We start from the raw sequence: 16,132 nt of genomic DNA on the forward strand, positions 1-16,132 counted from the left end.
CCCAAACTTCTAGTAGTCAAGTGGAAAATTAAATTTATTAATATTCTATTTACTTACCTAGCATCAGATCAGATCAGATCAGTCGCTCAGTCGTGTCTGACTCTTTGCGACCCCATGAATCGCAGCATGCCAGGCCTCCCTGTCCATCACCAACTCCCGGAGTTCACTCAGACTCACGTCCATCGAGTCAGTGATGCCATCCAGCCATCTCATCCTCTGTCGTCCCCTTCTCCTCTTGCCCCCAATCCCTCCCAGCATCAGAGTCTTTTCCAATGAGTCAACTCTTCGCATGAGGTGGCCAAAGTACTGCAGTTTCAGCTTTAGCATCAGTCCTTCCAAAGAAATCCCAGGGCTGATCTCCTTCAGAATGGACTGGTTGGATCTCCTTGCAGTCCAAGGGACTCTCAAGAGTCTTCTCCAACACCACAGTTCAAAAGCATCAATTCTTTGGCGCTCAGCCTTCTTCACAGTCCAACTCTCACATCCATACATGACCATGGGAAAAACCATAGCCTTGACTAGACAGACCTTTGTTGGCAAAGTAATGTCTCTGCTTTTGAATATGCTATCTAGGTTGGTCATAACTTTCCTTCCAAGGAGTAAGCGTCTTTTAATTTCATGGCTGCAGTCACCATCTGTAGTGATTTTGGAGCCCAGAAATGCTTTTAAATAAAGATGAAAGTATGCACATGTTGGTAAATCGCTTCAGACTCTTTGCAACCCTAGAAACTATAGCCCGCCAGGCTCCTCTGTCCATGGGATTCTCCAGGCAAGAATACTGGAGTGGGTTGCCATGCCCTTCTTAAGGGGATCTTCCTGACCCAGGAATTGAATCTGGGTCTCCTGCATTGCAGGCAGATTCTTTACAGTCTGAGTCACCAGGGAAGCCTGTATATAACCTAGTTTTAGTCAACTGGATGTTTAAAATTTCCTAAGCACAGAATAGGTATAGTGGTTAGTTAACATGTTTTAATAAGCTCATACTAAGCAATTTTCTTGAATCCTAATAAACTATTTTCTTGCTAATCCTTAATGATCTTTTTAAATCCTAAATTATGGTAAATAAACTTTTATTTTCATTTAAGTCCATATGCACGCATATAAAATATTTGTAAGTCCATTTTAAGACTTAGGCTTCCCTGATAGCTCAGTTGGTAAAGAATCCGCCTGCAATGCAGGACACCCAGTTTGATTCCTGGGTCGGGAAAATCCACTGGAGAAAGGATAGGCTACCCATTCCAGTATTCTTGAGCTTGTGGCTCAGCTGGTAAAGAATCCGCCTGCATTGTGGGAGACGTGGGTTCGATCCCTGGGTTGTGAAGATCCCCTGGAGGAGGGAAAGGCTACCCACTCCAGTATCCTGGCCTGGAGAATTCGATGGACTGTATAGTCCATGGGGTCTCAAAGAGTCGGACATGACTGAGTGACTTGCACTTTAAGACTTACTTTGGTTGGTTTTGCTTTATAAATTTTTAGAATCATGTGAAACTATGTATGTCTGATATGATTCAGGAAAAAAGAAGACAGAATTAAATGGTTTTCACATGTAACAAAAGATTTGTATTATGTCAGCAGTTATCCATAGTTTGTGTTTCTACACACTATTAGTGGAAGAAGTCTTTAGTTCGTTATTACACCAAGTGCAGAGTAGAGGACACATTTTTGTGTTCAAGGTCCAATTCAGATAAATAGAAATGTTTATAAGCCACATTTTTCCCAATCATAACTGAAAGTATATTTATTGAATCATATTCATGGATGAAAATGTTTTTAGATTACTTATTTATTTAATTTTTAAAATGTCCATGAAAGCTGAAAATATAATTTAGTCATTAAAATGTTAATATGTGAGCATATTTGAGAAATAGCAGAAGAAACAGCTCTCTCATTTTGATAGTGAATCAGTGTTTCACTATATACAGGAAACCTCAAGACTGACAGTTGCACTCTAACTGGCTTCTTGACAGGGTCGTAGGTTCTTGTCATGTGGACCTAGTAATTTATCTACATTCTTTAGCCAAAGATGGTATCTCTCTCTCCAAGCATACAAGCCACAGATCCGTACACGGTTAGCTTCTGAGCTCCCCAAAAGTGTGAATTATAAATCAGTCTACATCATTAGAAGAAAGTGTTGCGTGTGCCCTACTAAGTTGTTCCATGGTAAAGTAATCATGAGATACTTATTTTTTATGTTATTTAATTTTTCCTCCAGTTATGTAACCTGTGTTTTGTCAATATGTAAGTTAAAATTAGTGTTCTCTTTTGTAGAGATCTAAGGTCATGTTGATTTCAACCAAAATTTATTAATGGTTACTTGTCTTCACGATTTTATGATTACATAAAGAATCTACCTGCAGTGCAGGAGACCTGGATTCAGTCCCTGAGTTGGGAAGATCCCCTGGAGAAGGGAAAAGCTACCCACTCCAGCATTCTGACCTGGAGAATTCCGTGAACTGTATAGTCCACGATGTCGCAAAGAGTTGGACACGACTAAGTGACTTTTGCTTTCACCAGGGAGTTATAGAAATGCCCTCATGGAATTTACAATCTAGAGGGAAAAACCACTGGTATAAGGCAAGATAAAAATAACAACTTACCTTACTTCAGAAGGTATAAAATCATGGCTTTTAAAATTATTTTTTCTTTCTTTTCTTTTATTTTCAGCCTTTGCCAGAGTTGCCTCGTATTCCAGGACTTGTTCTCTCTGGAAGTACATTTTCAGACTGTCTCATGGTGGTGCAGTTCTTACGAAACTTTGGTAAAGTTTTGGGCTTTGATGTGAATATTGATGTTCCAAACCTGAGTGTTCTTCAAGAGGGATTGCTAAATATAGGGGACAGCATGGGTGAAGTACAAGACTTGCTTGTGAGGCTCCTCTCAGCTGCTGTATGTGATCCAGGTCTAATTACAGGATACAAGGTAAAAAAAAACAAAATACATCTTTTTAATTTGTACTATCAGTGCATTAATAGCTGGCTTTAGCGTGTTAGCAGAAGATTGTATAGACTTACTCAATTTTTTCTACATAGCTTCTCATGAAGTTAAAGGTAGATTTGCTTCAGTTACAGTTGGTACAAACTTAGAAAAACCTGGTTCATAAAGCCTAAGGAATGTAAATCATTCTCAAATTACTTTTATTTTCCTTTAGCTTTTGGCAAAAGCCAAACTTACTTAAGAAATTCCCAAGTAATATTTAGCAAAACAGAAAATTCAAAATTTGTAAAGAAGTTAGAACTTACGTGTGTCCTCTGAAAGTATACTGTGTTCTCTTTGAAATTGTGAATAACTGAGGCTAATCAAGACCCCTGTAGAACAGCATGTTAAGACTCTATATTGCTATGTGGATACTCAATAAGTTCAAATTTATCTTAATTCCAATTAAGATACACATTTCAGTCAGTTTTACTCTAGATAATATTGTAGAGAGAGAAGTTTCCAGATATACCTGTTACTTTTTCCTCCATCTCCCTATTCATTCAGCATACCAGGCAATAAAATCCATGACACTGTAGAACCAGAAAACACAGTAATAATAGTACTTTTCAACCCCTCCCCCACCACTACTGATGGATATAGCCTGCAAAACCTTCAGATAGTTTCTGTGGTCAAAGAAGGTATGAATTTTTAACCACAAATTTACATACTCTTCTCCACACCTAACTTTTAGCCAAGTTTGAAGAAGGAATGGAAAAATTACAAGTACTTGAAAGCTTGTCTGGTCATCCGTTGACTGTTTTTATCTCCATTTCATCATAAATGTGAATAAAGCCCTTGTCAGTAATATCTAAATCATATGATATCAATATTTAAAAGTCTTACTGTTTATATTTTATGAGTCAGTATCAGTCCTTATACTGATAAAAATGCCAAACTTTTGTAGGCCAAAACAGCTCTTGGAGAACATTTGCTGAATGTTGGTGTGAATCGAGACAATGTTTCCGAGATTTTGCAGATTTTTATGGAAGCACACTGTGGACAGACTGAACTTACTGAAAGCCTGAAGACTAAAGCTTTTCAGGCTCACACTCCAGCACAGAAAGCCTCAGTTCTGGCTTTCCTGATCAATGAACTGGCATGCAGCAAGAGTGTGGTGAGGTAAGCACATGTCTGGACTTTTCTGGTGATTATTTTCTGTTTTAAATTTGTCTAGTCACAAAGTAATACAAATTGCTTATAGAAAATTTGAAAGTAACAGATTACGACAAAGAAAAAAATTAAAATTACACTAATCTCACCATTCAGAGATGACAAATGGTATTTTAATGCATTTCTTTTCAGGCTGTTAAAAAGAAATTTTGAATCATACTGTGTATAGTCCTTGTAACACTTCTTGTTTATTTGGTAATTTTGTTATTTATTTGTATACTGAAATGTGAACAGTTTTTTGTTGCTATGACTCTAGAATCCAGTACTGTTGTAAGAACTCAGAATTTTTCTTTTATCTTTGGTAGCAGATGAGTACCTCATTTTTTGCTAGAAGCCATTTGTAGAATTATCCATCTACTTTTTATCATGTGCTGACACAATCTTAATATTATTTATTTATTGCATGTTAGTTTGCACTTTTTTAAAAAGTACTTAATCTCATTTAAGAGTCAAAGTAAGTTCTCCAGTATAATGTTTGAAGATTTGGTGAACAAATTCCTCATTCATCTTGTTCTTGCTATTCATTATGTTACAGATTTTAATTATGTAACTTTTATTCCTTTACGTTTCTAAGGAAAGAATCAATCCAAATATTTCAGAGCCATGTGTTTCTACCATTGCTGGACGTTTTAAGTTTTCTGTACATCTCTTAGCTATGTATTAGTATAATTTTTCATTTGTTTTTGCTATTCATTGGCAATCATCATTTGTACTTAGCAAAAATCTGCATCATTTTATTTACCAAATTAATGTATTGCATTATGTATTAATTTATATCTTCTAATAAACTTTTGCATTGGCAGTGAAATCGACAAGAACATTGATTATATGTCAAACTTAAGGAGAGATAAATGGGTGGTAGAAGGTAAACTCCGCAAGTAAGTCCTATTTTATTAAAACTAATATACTGTTTTCCTTCTTCACAAATTTCTGAATAAAGCATACTAAGTGAAAATATGGAATTTAAACTTTATCTTGTCTAAAAATTAGAAAAGGCAAAGTTTAATTAAGCTGAGATATAAAATTAATAAAACTCAGAGGCAGAGTTTTCAGTGGACAAAAGCTATATTGAGATTCATTGAACTCACATGCTTCAAAGTTAAAAGAAAGTCAATTTATCTTTCTTTCAAAGAAGTCAAGCAATCATATATTCAAAGATTGTTGTTTCTATCAGGTTACTTTTGTCATAAATAGAATCTGTTTGGATTCTACCATATTTTTCCTTAATTGCTTTCTAATTACAGTTTGCTTTTACAGAGAGTCTAACATATCCAAATATATTCAGCATTAAAACTCAATTAGCTTCCTGCTAGGAAATATAATGCTGAAATTATTCAACTTCCATGTTAAGAGGATAGTTTCTTTGCAGTGACTTGAATTGAAATTTACTCAGTCAGATAGGATCAAGAACTATCACTTGGCTGTTCCTGAGTTAATCTCAGTTTTCTGTGTTTTTAAAAAAATGTATTCTAATTCCAAAGAGATAGACAGTATAATTCTTAAAAGTTAACATATTTTATAATTTCTGTGAACATATTTCTTCTAATTTTTATTGTCATTGATATATTGGTTACTTTGAGAGAAATAACCACATGCTTAAAATTCATAGTATGATATTTAAAAAGTACAGAGGGAAGCCTTTTCTTCTGTATCATTTTTTTTTTCCTATTTAAAGGCTCAGAATCATTCACGCTAAGAAAACAGGCAAAAGAGACACTTCAGGTGGCATTGATCTTGGAGAAGAACAGCATCCACTGGGTACACCCACTCCAGGACGCAAAAGGAGAAGGAAGGGCGGAGACAGTGACTATGATGATGATGATGACGATGATAGTGATGACCAAGCTGATGAAGATGATGAAGATGAAGAAGATAAAGAAGACAAAAAAGGAAAGAAGACTGAGATCTGTGAAGATGAGGTAATAAAATTTAGACTTGACTAATACTGTATGAAATATTGAAAATAATACAGAATTTGAAGTCAAATGGATTTGGATTTGAATTCCATTGTGACACTCAACACAGTTTATTCATCTGAAAATTAAATATAATATTCACTTCAAGGTTTTTTGTGATGCTTAGGTAAATATTGAATAGAACCTCTGCGCATAGAAGGTACTTATGTTGAACAAAAAAGTTAAATTTTTCTGTTTGTATAATAACTTGAGAGTTCACCAAAGAACTATTCATATTCTTAATTTTAGGTATTTTGTAAATTCTATTAATGTGATATCTTATGTTTATTTTGTACAGTACTTAATGCCTTCACAGTGTTGTCAGGTATAGTGAAACTGATACATTTCTCAGATCCTAGTTTATTGAGTACATGGCTCTAGGCACTTTTTTTAACTTTTACTTTTATTGCAATACAGTTGATTTACAATGTTGTGTTAGTTTCAGGTGTATAGCAAAATGAATCAGTTATACATATACATATATTCACACATCTTTAAGATTCTTTTTCTATATAGGCCATTATAGAGTATTGAGTAGAGTTCCCTATGCTATTCAGCGGGTTCTTATTAGTCATCTGTTTACACATTGTAGTATGTATATGTCAGTCCCAGTCTCCCACTTTATCTCTCCTTCTTCCCTTATCCCCTAGTAACCATACATTTGTTTTCTGCATCAACTCTACTTATTTTTCTTTTTTAAGATTGTTTTCTCCGTGTAGACCATAATCAAAGATGAACAAAGCACTGAAACTCTCCTTTCAATTTAGTTTCAGAGAAAGACTTAGAATAAGAAAAAATAATGTGTTAAATGTTAACTGCTTTGCTAGCAGTATTTACAATGTATTAGGCGGGAGAAGGTGACGGCACCCCACTCCAGTACTCTTGCCTGGAAAATCCCATGGATAGAGGAGCCTGGTGGGCTGCAGTCCATGGGGTCATGAGGAGTCGGACATGACTGAGCGACTTCACTTTCCCTTTTCACTTTACTGCATTGGAGAAGGAAATGGCAATCCACTCCAGTATTCTTGCCTGGAGAATCCCAGGGATGGGGGAGCCTGGTGGGCTGCCGTCTATGGGGCTGCACAGAGTCGGACACGACTGAAGTGACTTAGCAGCAGCAGCAGGCGGGTACAAAAGAAGGACATTGAATCTTTCTGAGGAATAAATGATCACAAAGGCTTTCTGAACTCATTAGCTGAGGCTACAAGCTGGGCTGAATGTTAACCTATAGAGAATCCAGGAATCCATGGAAAAATCTTCCAAGCAGAGAGAATAGCATGAGTAAGGACTCAGAAGCCTTGAAACCATGATGTGCTTTACAGGCCCTATAAGTGCTTCAGTAATACTAGATAGCCTCATGTACAACAACTGTGAACTAGGATTTTATAGTTTTATGGTGATAGGAAGCCATTGAAGGGTTATAAGTGATGGAAGGACCTGGTCAGACTCGATTTTTCAGTGGCTCGCTATGTCAACTCTGTGGAAAATAGATTTGGCTAGCACAAGATCAGAAGTGGGAAGATGAGTCAGGAGAGACTGCTCTGGTTTAGGTGAATTGTGATAGGTCTGAAAATAGACCAATGGAAGGAAAAGACTCAATAAATACTGAGGAAAAATGAATAGTCTTTGAAAATGGATTGTGTAGGTTGATGGAGGGAGAGATAGGATTGATTCCAGTTTTCTGGTAAGGGACTACCTGCTTTTGTTGCCACTACCCGATCTAAAGAATTCAGGAGGGACATCATCCCTGGTGGCATCATGGGTGAGAATCCACGTGCAAATGCGGAGACCTGTGTTCCATCACTGGTCCAGGAAGATTCCACATGTTGCAGAGCCACTAAGCCCACGTGCCACAACTACTGAGCCCACGTGCTGCAATTACTGAAGCCCGTGTGCCTAGATCTTGTGCTGTGCAACAAGAGAGACCACTACAATGAGAAGCCTGTGCACCGCAATGAAAAGTAACCCCTGCTCCCTGCAACTAGAGGAAGCCCACACAAAGCAATGAAGACCCAGTGCAGCCAAAAATAAATAAATAAATAAAGCTTTAAGAAAAACAAAACAAAAGATTGCATTGCCATTAAAAAAAAGAAGAATCGAGAAGCAGCAGAGTAAAATAGATGACAGCCGAGTAGGGGAATATAGAACAAATACCTGAAGTTAGGAAATGATACTAGGTTTTATTTTGAACATGTTGAATTTGAGGTGTCTGAGCAGTTTAGCAGTCAGTTGGATTTAAAAACCCAAAGCCTGGAGAAGAGTTCGGTCTTGAAAATGTAGAGATCTGGAGGTTATTAGTACATAGACAATAGTTTAAATAATGAGTTGGCTTAGTTTGCACAGGAGAATTGGTTTATTAGTGAGAGTAGTAAACTGAGATTGGAACCTCAAGGAATGTCAGTGTTTAAGAAGAGCCTTCAGGACTTCTTGCTGAAGAATGAACAAAGGTAGAAAATTTCTGTAGTGGGTCAGGGATTGCCAAGACCAAGACCGCCTCCAAAGCCAGTGACTCACTAGGATGACTCACAGAACTCAGCTTCTGGTCATGCTATGGCTACAAGTTATTGCAGCAAAAGGAAAAACAAAGCAAAACCATTAAAGAGAAATGGCATATGGGTCAATATCCAGGGGAAATGAGTCCCAGCTTTCAGGAGTCTTTTCCCAGTAGAGTCACAAAGGATGGGCTTAATTCTCCTAGCAGTGTGCTGTGACATTTAAATTGTGCCGCAGCTGAAATGTTGTGTTCTAAGAAAGTTCAATAGAGACTGTGCCCAAAGTTTTATACAGGGATGACCACATAGGTACCCTCTGCATAGAAGGTGCCAAAACTCCAGCCTCCCCCCACTCCAAAAAAGAGTAGGTGTTTGGTATAAACCACATTGTTAGCGCAGTTTAGGTCCAGCAAGCTATTCTTGTCACTCTGGGTTGGGGAACCCTCCAAAATTCAGATTCCCAGATGCTAGCCAAGGGTCAGCTTTGTAAGCCAACCTTTCAAAAACCTACAATGTTAACTCTTTCCCACCCATGTAATAATAATAAGAATCAAGAAAATTAAACATTTTTAAAAAGAGGGAGTTATAAACAGTGTTAATGGAGGGCTTCCCTGATGGCTCAGTGGTAAAGAATCTGTGTGCCAATGCCGGAGACACGGGTTCAATCCCTGATCTGGGAAGATTCCACATGCTGCAGGGCAACTAAGCCTGTGCAACACAACTACTGTGCCTGTGCTCCAGAGCCCGCGAGCCACAACTCCTGAGCCCGTATGCTCTTGAGCTCATGCTCTGCAACAAGGGAAGCCACTGCAATGAGAAGTCCGCACCCTACAACTAGACAGTAAGCCCCGCTCCTCACAACTATAGAAGAGCCCACGCAGCAGCAAAGACCCAGGACAGCCAAAAATAAATAAATAAATCCAATTATTTACAAAAAAATGTTAAAGGAGCAGGAGTGTAATGTGAGGAGGACTGAATGTGTTTGTTGTATTCGCCATCACAGAGGTGTTTGGTAACCAATGCCAGCACCATTTCTTTAGAGAGGTGAGAGCCAAAGCAAGGCTAGAATTGTTTGAAAACAATGAAAAGTGAGAAGGTGAAGATGATTGTCTCAAGCATTATACCTCAAAAGAAAGGGTAGTTCCTAGAGGAGGACAAAGACCAGGGATTTTTCAGATGCAGAAGATTTGAGACTATTTTTGGTTGACGGGAGAGTCAGTAAAATGAGAGATAAGTGTGGAAGATTAAAGAGATAAAAGAGAATAATTAATAGTATAAGGTCCCTAGAGATATTGGAGAGATTCAGTTAAGGTAAAGATACGGGCGGTGGAGGGGGGGCTAGCTTTGAAGAGTAGGCTAAAGGGAAGAAGGCAAGGTAATGGAGGAGTGTTTTAAGGAAAGCGACCATAAGCCACGGAAATGGACTTGTATAAAAAGGAGATAAAGGTTGATGTTTACCTTTTACAAGAAAAGAATGCTAGAAATATTGATAGGGTTGAAGAAATGGCATTCAAAAAACAATATACAGCCAGCCATTCTGCCTTCAATGCCAGGATTATTTAGTGAAGGAAGTCTAGGAAAAACGTTTCCTTTCTTGTATCAACTCCATATTTCTGGAGAAATAAAGCTTAGAAGGATGGATTATTGATATATTATGTGAAAATAATATCTGAACAAGACCAATGATGTTACTAAATCAAATTTTTACTTAATCTGGATAACAGTATAATTTATAAAATCATATGCTGTACAATTCTTTTAAGTAAAAAATAGCATAAATGCAAAATGTTTTCATAAATTACATATTTTAAACCAGAATGATTTGCTAGAGTGAGCCTTACTTATTTTAAGAGTAGCAGGCTGAAAAGGAGACTACTGTGAGATTCCTTACAGGAATTACTTCATAATGTTGTACTTCTGAAATCACTTGATCAAATACTCTCATGCTATGACAAAAGGGTATATAATTTGGGTTTCAGAACTGTAATTACACAAAGATACTATTTATAACCAGTCTGCTTCCTTTGGCAAGTGGAGCTGTTTAGCAGAAATTAAACTTTTTTGATCAATATTAACCACCTTTTAAAAAAACAGAATTAGCATACCTTTTCAGCACTTAATATTATAATTTTTTTTAAGTATTAGCTCTCATAAATGTGACAACTTTGTGTTCGGGTATCAGTGTATTCTAGTGGATAGTCACCCATTAAACTAGAATTTATTTACAGAAATTGTCTTTCGCTTGGCATTTTTCACATGGAGAATTAACAAACTCTAAATTGTTTTCTTTAAGGGAAATAAAAGAACTATTAAAAATCAGTATTAATGATTTAAAAATCATTATTCACATTTTAAGACTGGATGTGTCATTTTAAAGTAGTATTTTATTTTTATGAACTTTGAATTATAGAGTTAATTAGATTGATCAAAATCCTGGCAAATGTGTATCTTGTCATTAATGTGAGAAAACAGTTTAAAAGTGTTTTAAAGTAAGGAATATTTTAGGATCTAAGAGACCAAAGAAACATTTCTTTTACATGATTTGAGAGTTTTTCTTTATAATAAAGAATTTGTAGCCACTTACCAATTTCCTAATAAAACTAAAGGTTAACTTTTTAAAGAACCTTATTGATTGATTTTCCTCCAAAAATAGGTTTGGCTTCTTGATTAAGTATAGGTGGTGTCAGTTGTTATACCACATAAAGGACTAATTGCAGGAACCTTTCCAGTGAGACCCATGCCATTCCTTTCAATTAGAACCGGCGTCTGGTATCTAATGCCTGATGATCTGAGGTGGAGCTGATTTAATAATAATAGAAATAAAGTGTCCAATAAATGTAATAAGCTTGAATCATCCCCAAATCATCCCCCCTCCAAGTCTGTGGAAAATTGTCTTCCACGTAGCCGGTCCCTGGTGCCAAAAAGGTTGGGGACCACTGAATTAGAAGATACTGCTCTTTAAGTCACAGCTCTTTGTCTTAAGGGTGATTCCCTCCTTTTTCACTCTTTATTCCTTCAACATATCAACTCTCCCTAATCCTTAGGTTTGCGTTGAGATCTTTGTGAACTTTAACCTCACAAGGTGGTGTGTAGGAGGTTATGTGGACAATTAAACTTTGACATATAGGGACATATAACAGCCTTCTCTTTTGATTGGGGAAGCATGGCAGGCATAGATTCTGTATTCTTAATTTTGTTGTTATTGCCTTTCTCTCTGGCTTTTCAGATTCTTCATATCTCTAAAAAGTACGAGGACTATTAACCAAAACTCCTTTAAATAAAACTTTAGTAGATATTTTACTTCTTTTTTTGGTAAGAAAAGTCTTAGAAATGGTAGTTAGTTAATCTAATACATAGTTACTTTGACATCTTATTTCAAATATTTGTTGATTGAATTGTTTTCTATATAAGCAAATTGTCAAACGTTTATCCTGCTGGTCAAAAGATCACTACATAGTCATAGAGCTATTGAGTATCTATTTAATTAAAGAGTCAATATTTAAGGATCATTAGGCCTATTCTCTTATAAATAGAAATGATGTTATTATTACCATAAATAATATGCCTAAATGCCTCTGGAAATCGGGTCTCATAAATTTGGGTAAAGCATAGATAGCTAATGGTAAAACTATTGAAGTTTTCCTTTCCCTTCCTTTTATTGGGGAAATAACTATACTGGTTTAGAAATATCTGTTTGTCAGAATGATTGGTGGCATTATGACTTTTAAAAAAGCCTTATTAAAAGTAAACACCAAAAACAAGTGCTTATATTTTTTAAACCTGAGATGTACCTGCAGTTTCTCATTAAAGTACATCTTTCAGAAAGAAAGAAAATAACCTTATTTATATGTTATGTACCAGAAAATTTGCTAGTTGCTTTCAGATCTGTTCTTTGTTGCTGTTGTTTAGTCGCTAAGTCATGTCCAGCTCTTTCATTACCCCTTGGGCTGTAACCTGCCAGGCTCCTCTGTCTGTGAGATTTTTTCCTGGCAAGAATACTGGAGTGAGTTGCCAGTTTCCTTCTCCAGGCGATTTTCCCAACCCAGGGATCAAACCTGCGTCTCCTGCTTGGCAGGCAGATTCTTTACCACTGAGCCACCTGGGAAGCCCCAGAACTGTTCTTAGTCCTCACAAAAGTCCCATGTTACAGATAATGTCATCACCAATTTACAGATTAGGAAAAAGTTTTGGGAGAGTTAAATGATTTGCCTATATATGTAGCCCACGCTGCAGCTGAGGTCCAATGAAGTACATAAGGACTTCCTGGTGGCTCAGACGATAAAGTGTCTACCTACAATGCGGGAGACCCAGGTTCAGTCCCTGGGTCGGGAAGATCTCCTGGAGACGGAAATGGCAACCCACTCCAGTAGTCTTGCCTGGAAAATCCCATGGACAGAGGAGCCTGGTAGGCTATAGTCCGTGGGGTTGCAAAGAGTTGGACACGACTGAGCGACTTCACTTTCACTTGAAGTATATATACCTTATATTAATTCATGCTTTCCCTCTAAAACATATACTTTGGGTGTTGCTCTCCCATATTCATTTTTTAGAATGAAAAATTTTATATAATTGCAAAATTTCTACTTATGAAATTAGTACCATTTATAGAAGAGATTAGTCTTCTAAAAGTTCAATGTGTTCAGAGTGCAACTTACTCTTTTTTGCTGTAAAATGACTCTTTCAGTTAATAGTACCAGTATTTTTGCAGTTTCCCAGATTTAAAACCTTAATATCATAGTTTACTCCTTCCTTCATCTCCTTCACCCCTTTCTGCCTCACAGGCATGAGTTGCCAGAATTTAATAGTTCTAACTATATAATATCTCTTACATCCATTTCCTTTTCTCCTTTTCTATTCCTTTTATCCTAGTAAGACCCACATCCTCTTTTCCTCTTGAATCACTGAAACTATCTACTAACTAGATTTGCTAGTTGTAGTCCTTTCCCTGATCCAGGCCATCTTACAACTATTACCATACTAATCTTTGTAAAGCATAGTTCTGATATGTAGTCTCCCTCAAAGGATCATATTATTGTCCATTGCCAAGCGTTTACAGCTCTAGACAGTGTAGCCCCAAAGTCATCTTTGCCTCATCTTCCTCCTTATCTCTTCATGTCAAACTCTCCATGTCCTCTTTTCTCTGATGAATCAGTGCCTAACAAAGCTAAAACACAACTTCTTCCATATAGCCTTCCTCGGTATAGGTTCCCATTAGAAGTAATCTCACCCTTCCCTGAGCTCCATGACTCTTAATCTCTACCTCTCTTGAGGTTCATAGAGCTTTCTGCTGTTTGGCAGTTTTTATTTATTAGCGTAATGCTTTATGTGTCTCCCTACCAGGTTAATGCTTTATCTAGAGCAAGAACTGAGTCTGTCCTTGTACTTTGCATATAGGAGGCTTCCACTAAATATTTGCTGATTGACTAAATAAATCTTAAAAATGTAAATGATACTGTATTTTGTTATGTATAGGATGAAGGTGACCAAGCAGCAAGTGTGGAAGAGCTAGAAAAACAGATTGAAAAACTGAGTAAAGTAAGCATTTTTCAGATTTTTTTTTTTTTTGGCAGCACTTCAAAAATCCACCTTGTATGGAATTAGTTTTTCTGGCTGCTAAATAAAAACAAGCTTTTTGTAACTAATTAAACTGAGATTTAGAAACATTCTTACAGTTATACCTTAAAAAATTAACGCCAAGGTTAAAAACCTGTCTTTTAAGGCATGGTACTAAACTTAACCAGGGCCTATATTCTTCAGCTCTTCTTTTAAATACAAAATACCAACAATTACATGGTTTTATATCTTGGAATTAATTACTTCTAAAATTCAGTTGAACTTTATAGTAATAGTTTCTGCATCTTATGGTTTTATTTTATATTAGTATGTTTGTAGATTTTATTTGCATTAGATTTATACACTATACATATTTATGAATTTCTCATTAAAAATTGAATTTCAGTAGCATCAGTAAAGTTTTAGATGAACTTTCTGTTAAAAAAAATGAGGTTTTAAAAATATTATGAGACTGATATTATGATATACCTGTATATTATATCCATGGGGATATATATTACAAATTTATCGCCAAATTTAGTCATATGTTACCTAGGTTTATAGCATGAATATAAAAATAGGCAAATACAGGTCTGGTCAATTATGTATATGAATATTATTTGTTATATATTGTAATAAGTAGAATTAAGCCAAAGTTCAGTGAAATACTTGATCACATTGCTTTGTTCACTATCAAGTGTAAGACATGCTTTACTGGATGACACTTGATAAAATAAAACTTATCTTTTCAATCCATGACAACAAAAATATTCCTTTTACCCTCAAAGTGATTTCTGTTGTTACAAGTGTTACTGAAATTGAAGTCAGGAATGTAATATTTAACTCTTTTTGCTCTCTTTACTCACTAGTGAAAATTATCTGATTTTATTTATCTGCCTTTATTGAAGGCATAAGAGTGTAAAGTCACTTACATATTAATTTTTACAGCGCTTGACACTCAGAGCTTAATTTTATGCATCATTTTTTAACAGCAACAGAGTCAGTACAGAAGGAAGCTCTTTGACGCTTCTCACTCTTTACGTTCGATGATGTTTGGCCAGGATCGTTACAGACGCCGGTACTGGATTCTTCCCCAGTGTGGGGGGATTTTTGTAGAAGGCATGGAGAGTGGTGAAGGTAGGAACTATTAATCTGTTACAAAGTAATATGAAGAACTATATTTTTAAAAACCCTGTTACTCCTCCAATATGTTTTGTGCTTCCAGAATCAAATTTCCTTTATGGATAAACCTTGTAAAACCTTGATTCCCATTCCTTTTGAATTTGTAATGCCCCTTGCTCTGATAAATATTCCTTCTCTCTCCATGATTTTTTTCTGCCACTCTCTGACAGCAAACATAAACTGTTCTTTTTCCTATTTAGTGAACAAAGATCTTCTGCTATATTATCCCTTATAACTGCTGCTTCACTTCTCTTCCTTTCCATTGTCAAGTTTTCCAACTTGTGGTTTATTCTTTAACTTTTGCAGCAAGTATCCATCCTGACAGTATCCTGGAGGTAACTTGTTTCAATCTAAGACCCTTATCCATCGTCACTCATCTTAAAATCTTGTTCATATTTGAAACCTGTGGTCATCTCCTCCTCCATGAAGTTTCCTTACTTGAGTTTCATATTACCACCCAATCCTACAGTCTACCTTTGAACTATATTTTTGGCTGGCTCCATTCCTGTTTCATTAACTAGCATGTAATAGAATGTATATATTTTCTCAATAAACCATCTGAATTTAATTCTTCAGAACTTTGGATGGTTCCAAATACTTAAATTCTGATGGGGCCAAAAGTGTTATGTCAGTGTTTATAGGTTCTGGGATATAGCTATTGCCCGTGGTGGCACATGGAGGCAAAAAACTCCTTTCAACACAGTTTTTTAAAAATTCCTAGTATATGCCAGGCATTTCTAGGTACTGCAGGAGGTTGAAAGATATATAAAGCGTAATCCATACCACACAGAAATTTAACAGTCC

At 36.3% G+C, this 16,132-nt stretch overlaps 1 protein-coding gene across 26 annotated transcripts in view; it reads left to right on the plus strand.

Moving 5' to 3' along the window:
• Positions 1-16,132, plus strand: part of BAZ2B (bromodomain adjacent to zinc finger domain 2B) — a 331,716-nt gene that overhangs the window by 283,072 nt on the left and 32,512 nt on the right. For all 26 annotated transcript variants that reach the window (XM_059875504.1, XM_010801997.4, XM_005202456.5 and 23 more), the window contains 6 exons: positions 2,665-2,919; positions 3,881-4,095; positions 4,950-5,024; positions 5,822-6,065; positions 14,066-14,128; positions 15,139-15,283. In XM_059875504.1, the coding sequence (XP_059731487.1) occupies positions 2,665-2,919; positions 3,881-4,095; positions 4,950-5,024; positions 5,822-6,065; positions 14,066-14,128; positions 15,139-15,283 (997 nt within the window). The remainder of the gene's footprint in view (positions 1-2,664; positions 2,920-3,880; positions 4,096-4,949; positions 5,025-5,821; positions 6,066-14,065; positions 14,129-15,138; positions 15,284-16,132) is intronic.

The sequence above is a fragment of the Bos taurus genome, chromosome 2, assembly GCF_002263795.3.
Source record: "Bos taurus isolate L1 Dominette 01449 registration number 42190680 breed Hereford chromosome 2, ARS-UCD2.0, whole genome shotgun sequence".
NCBI lineage: Eukaryota > Metazoa > Chordata > Mammalia > Artiodactyla > Bovidae > Bos > Bos taurus.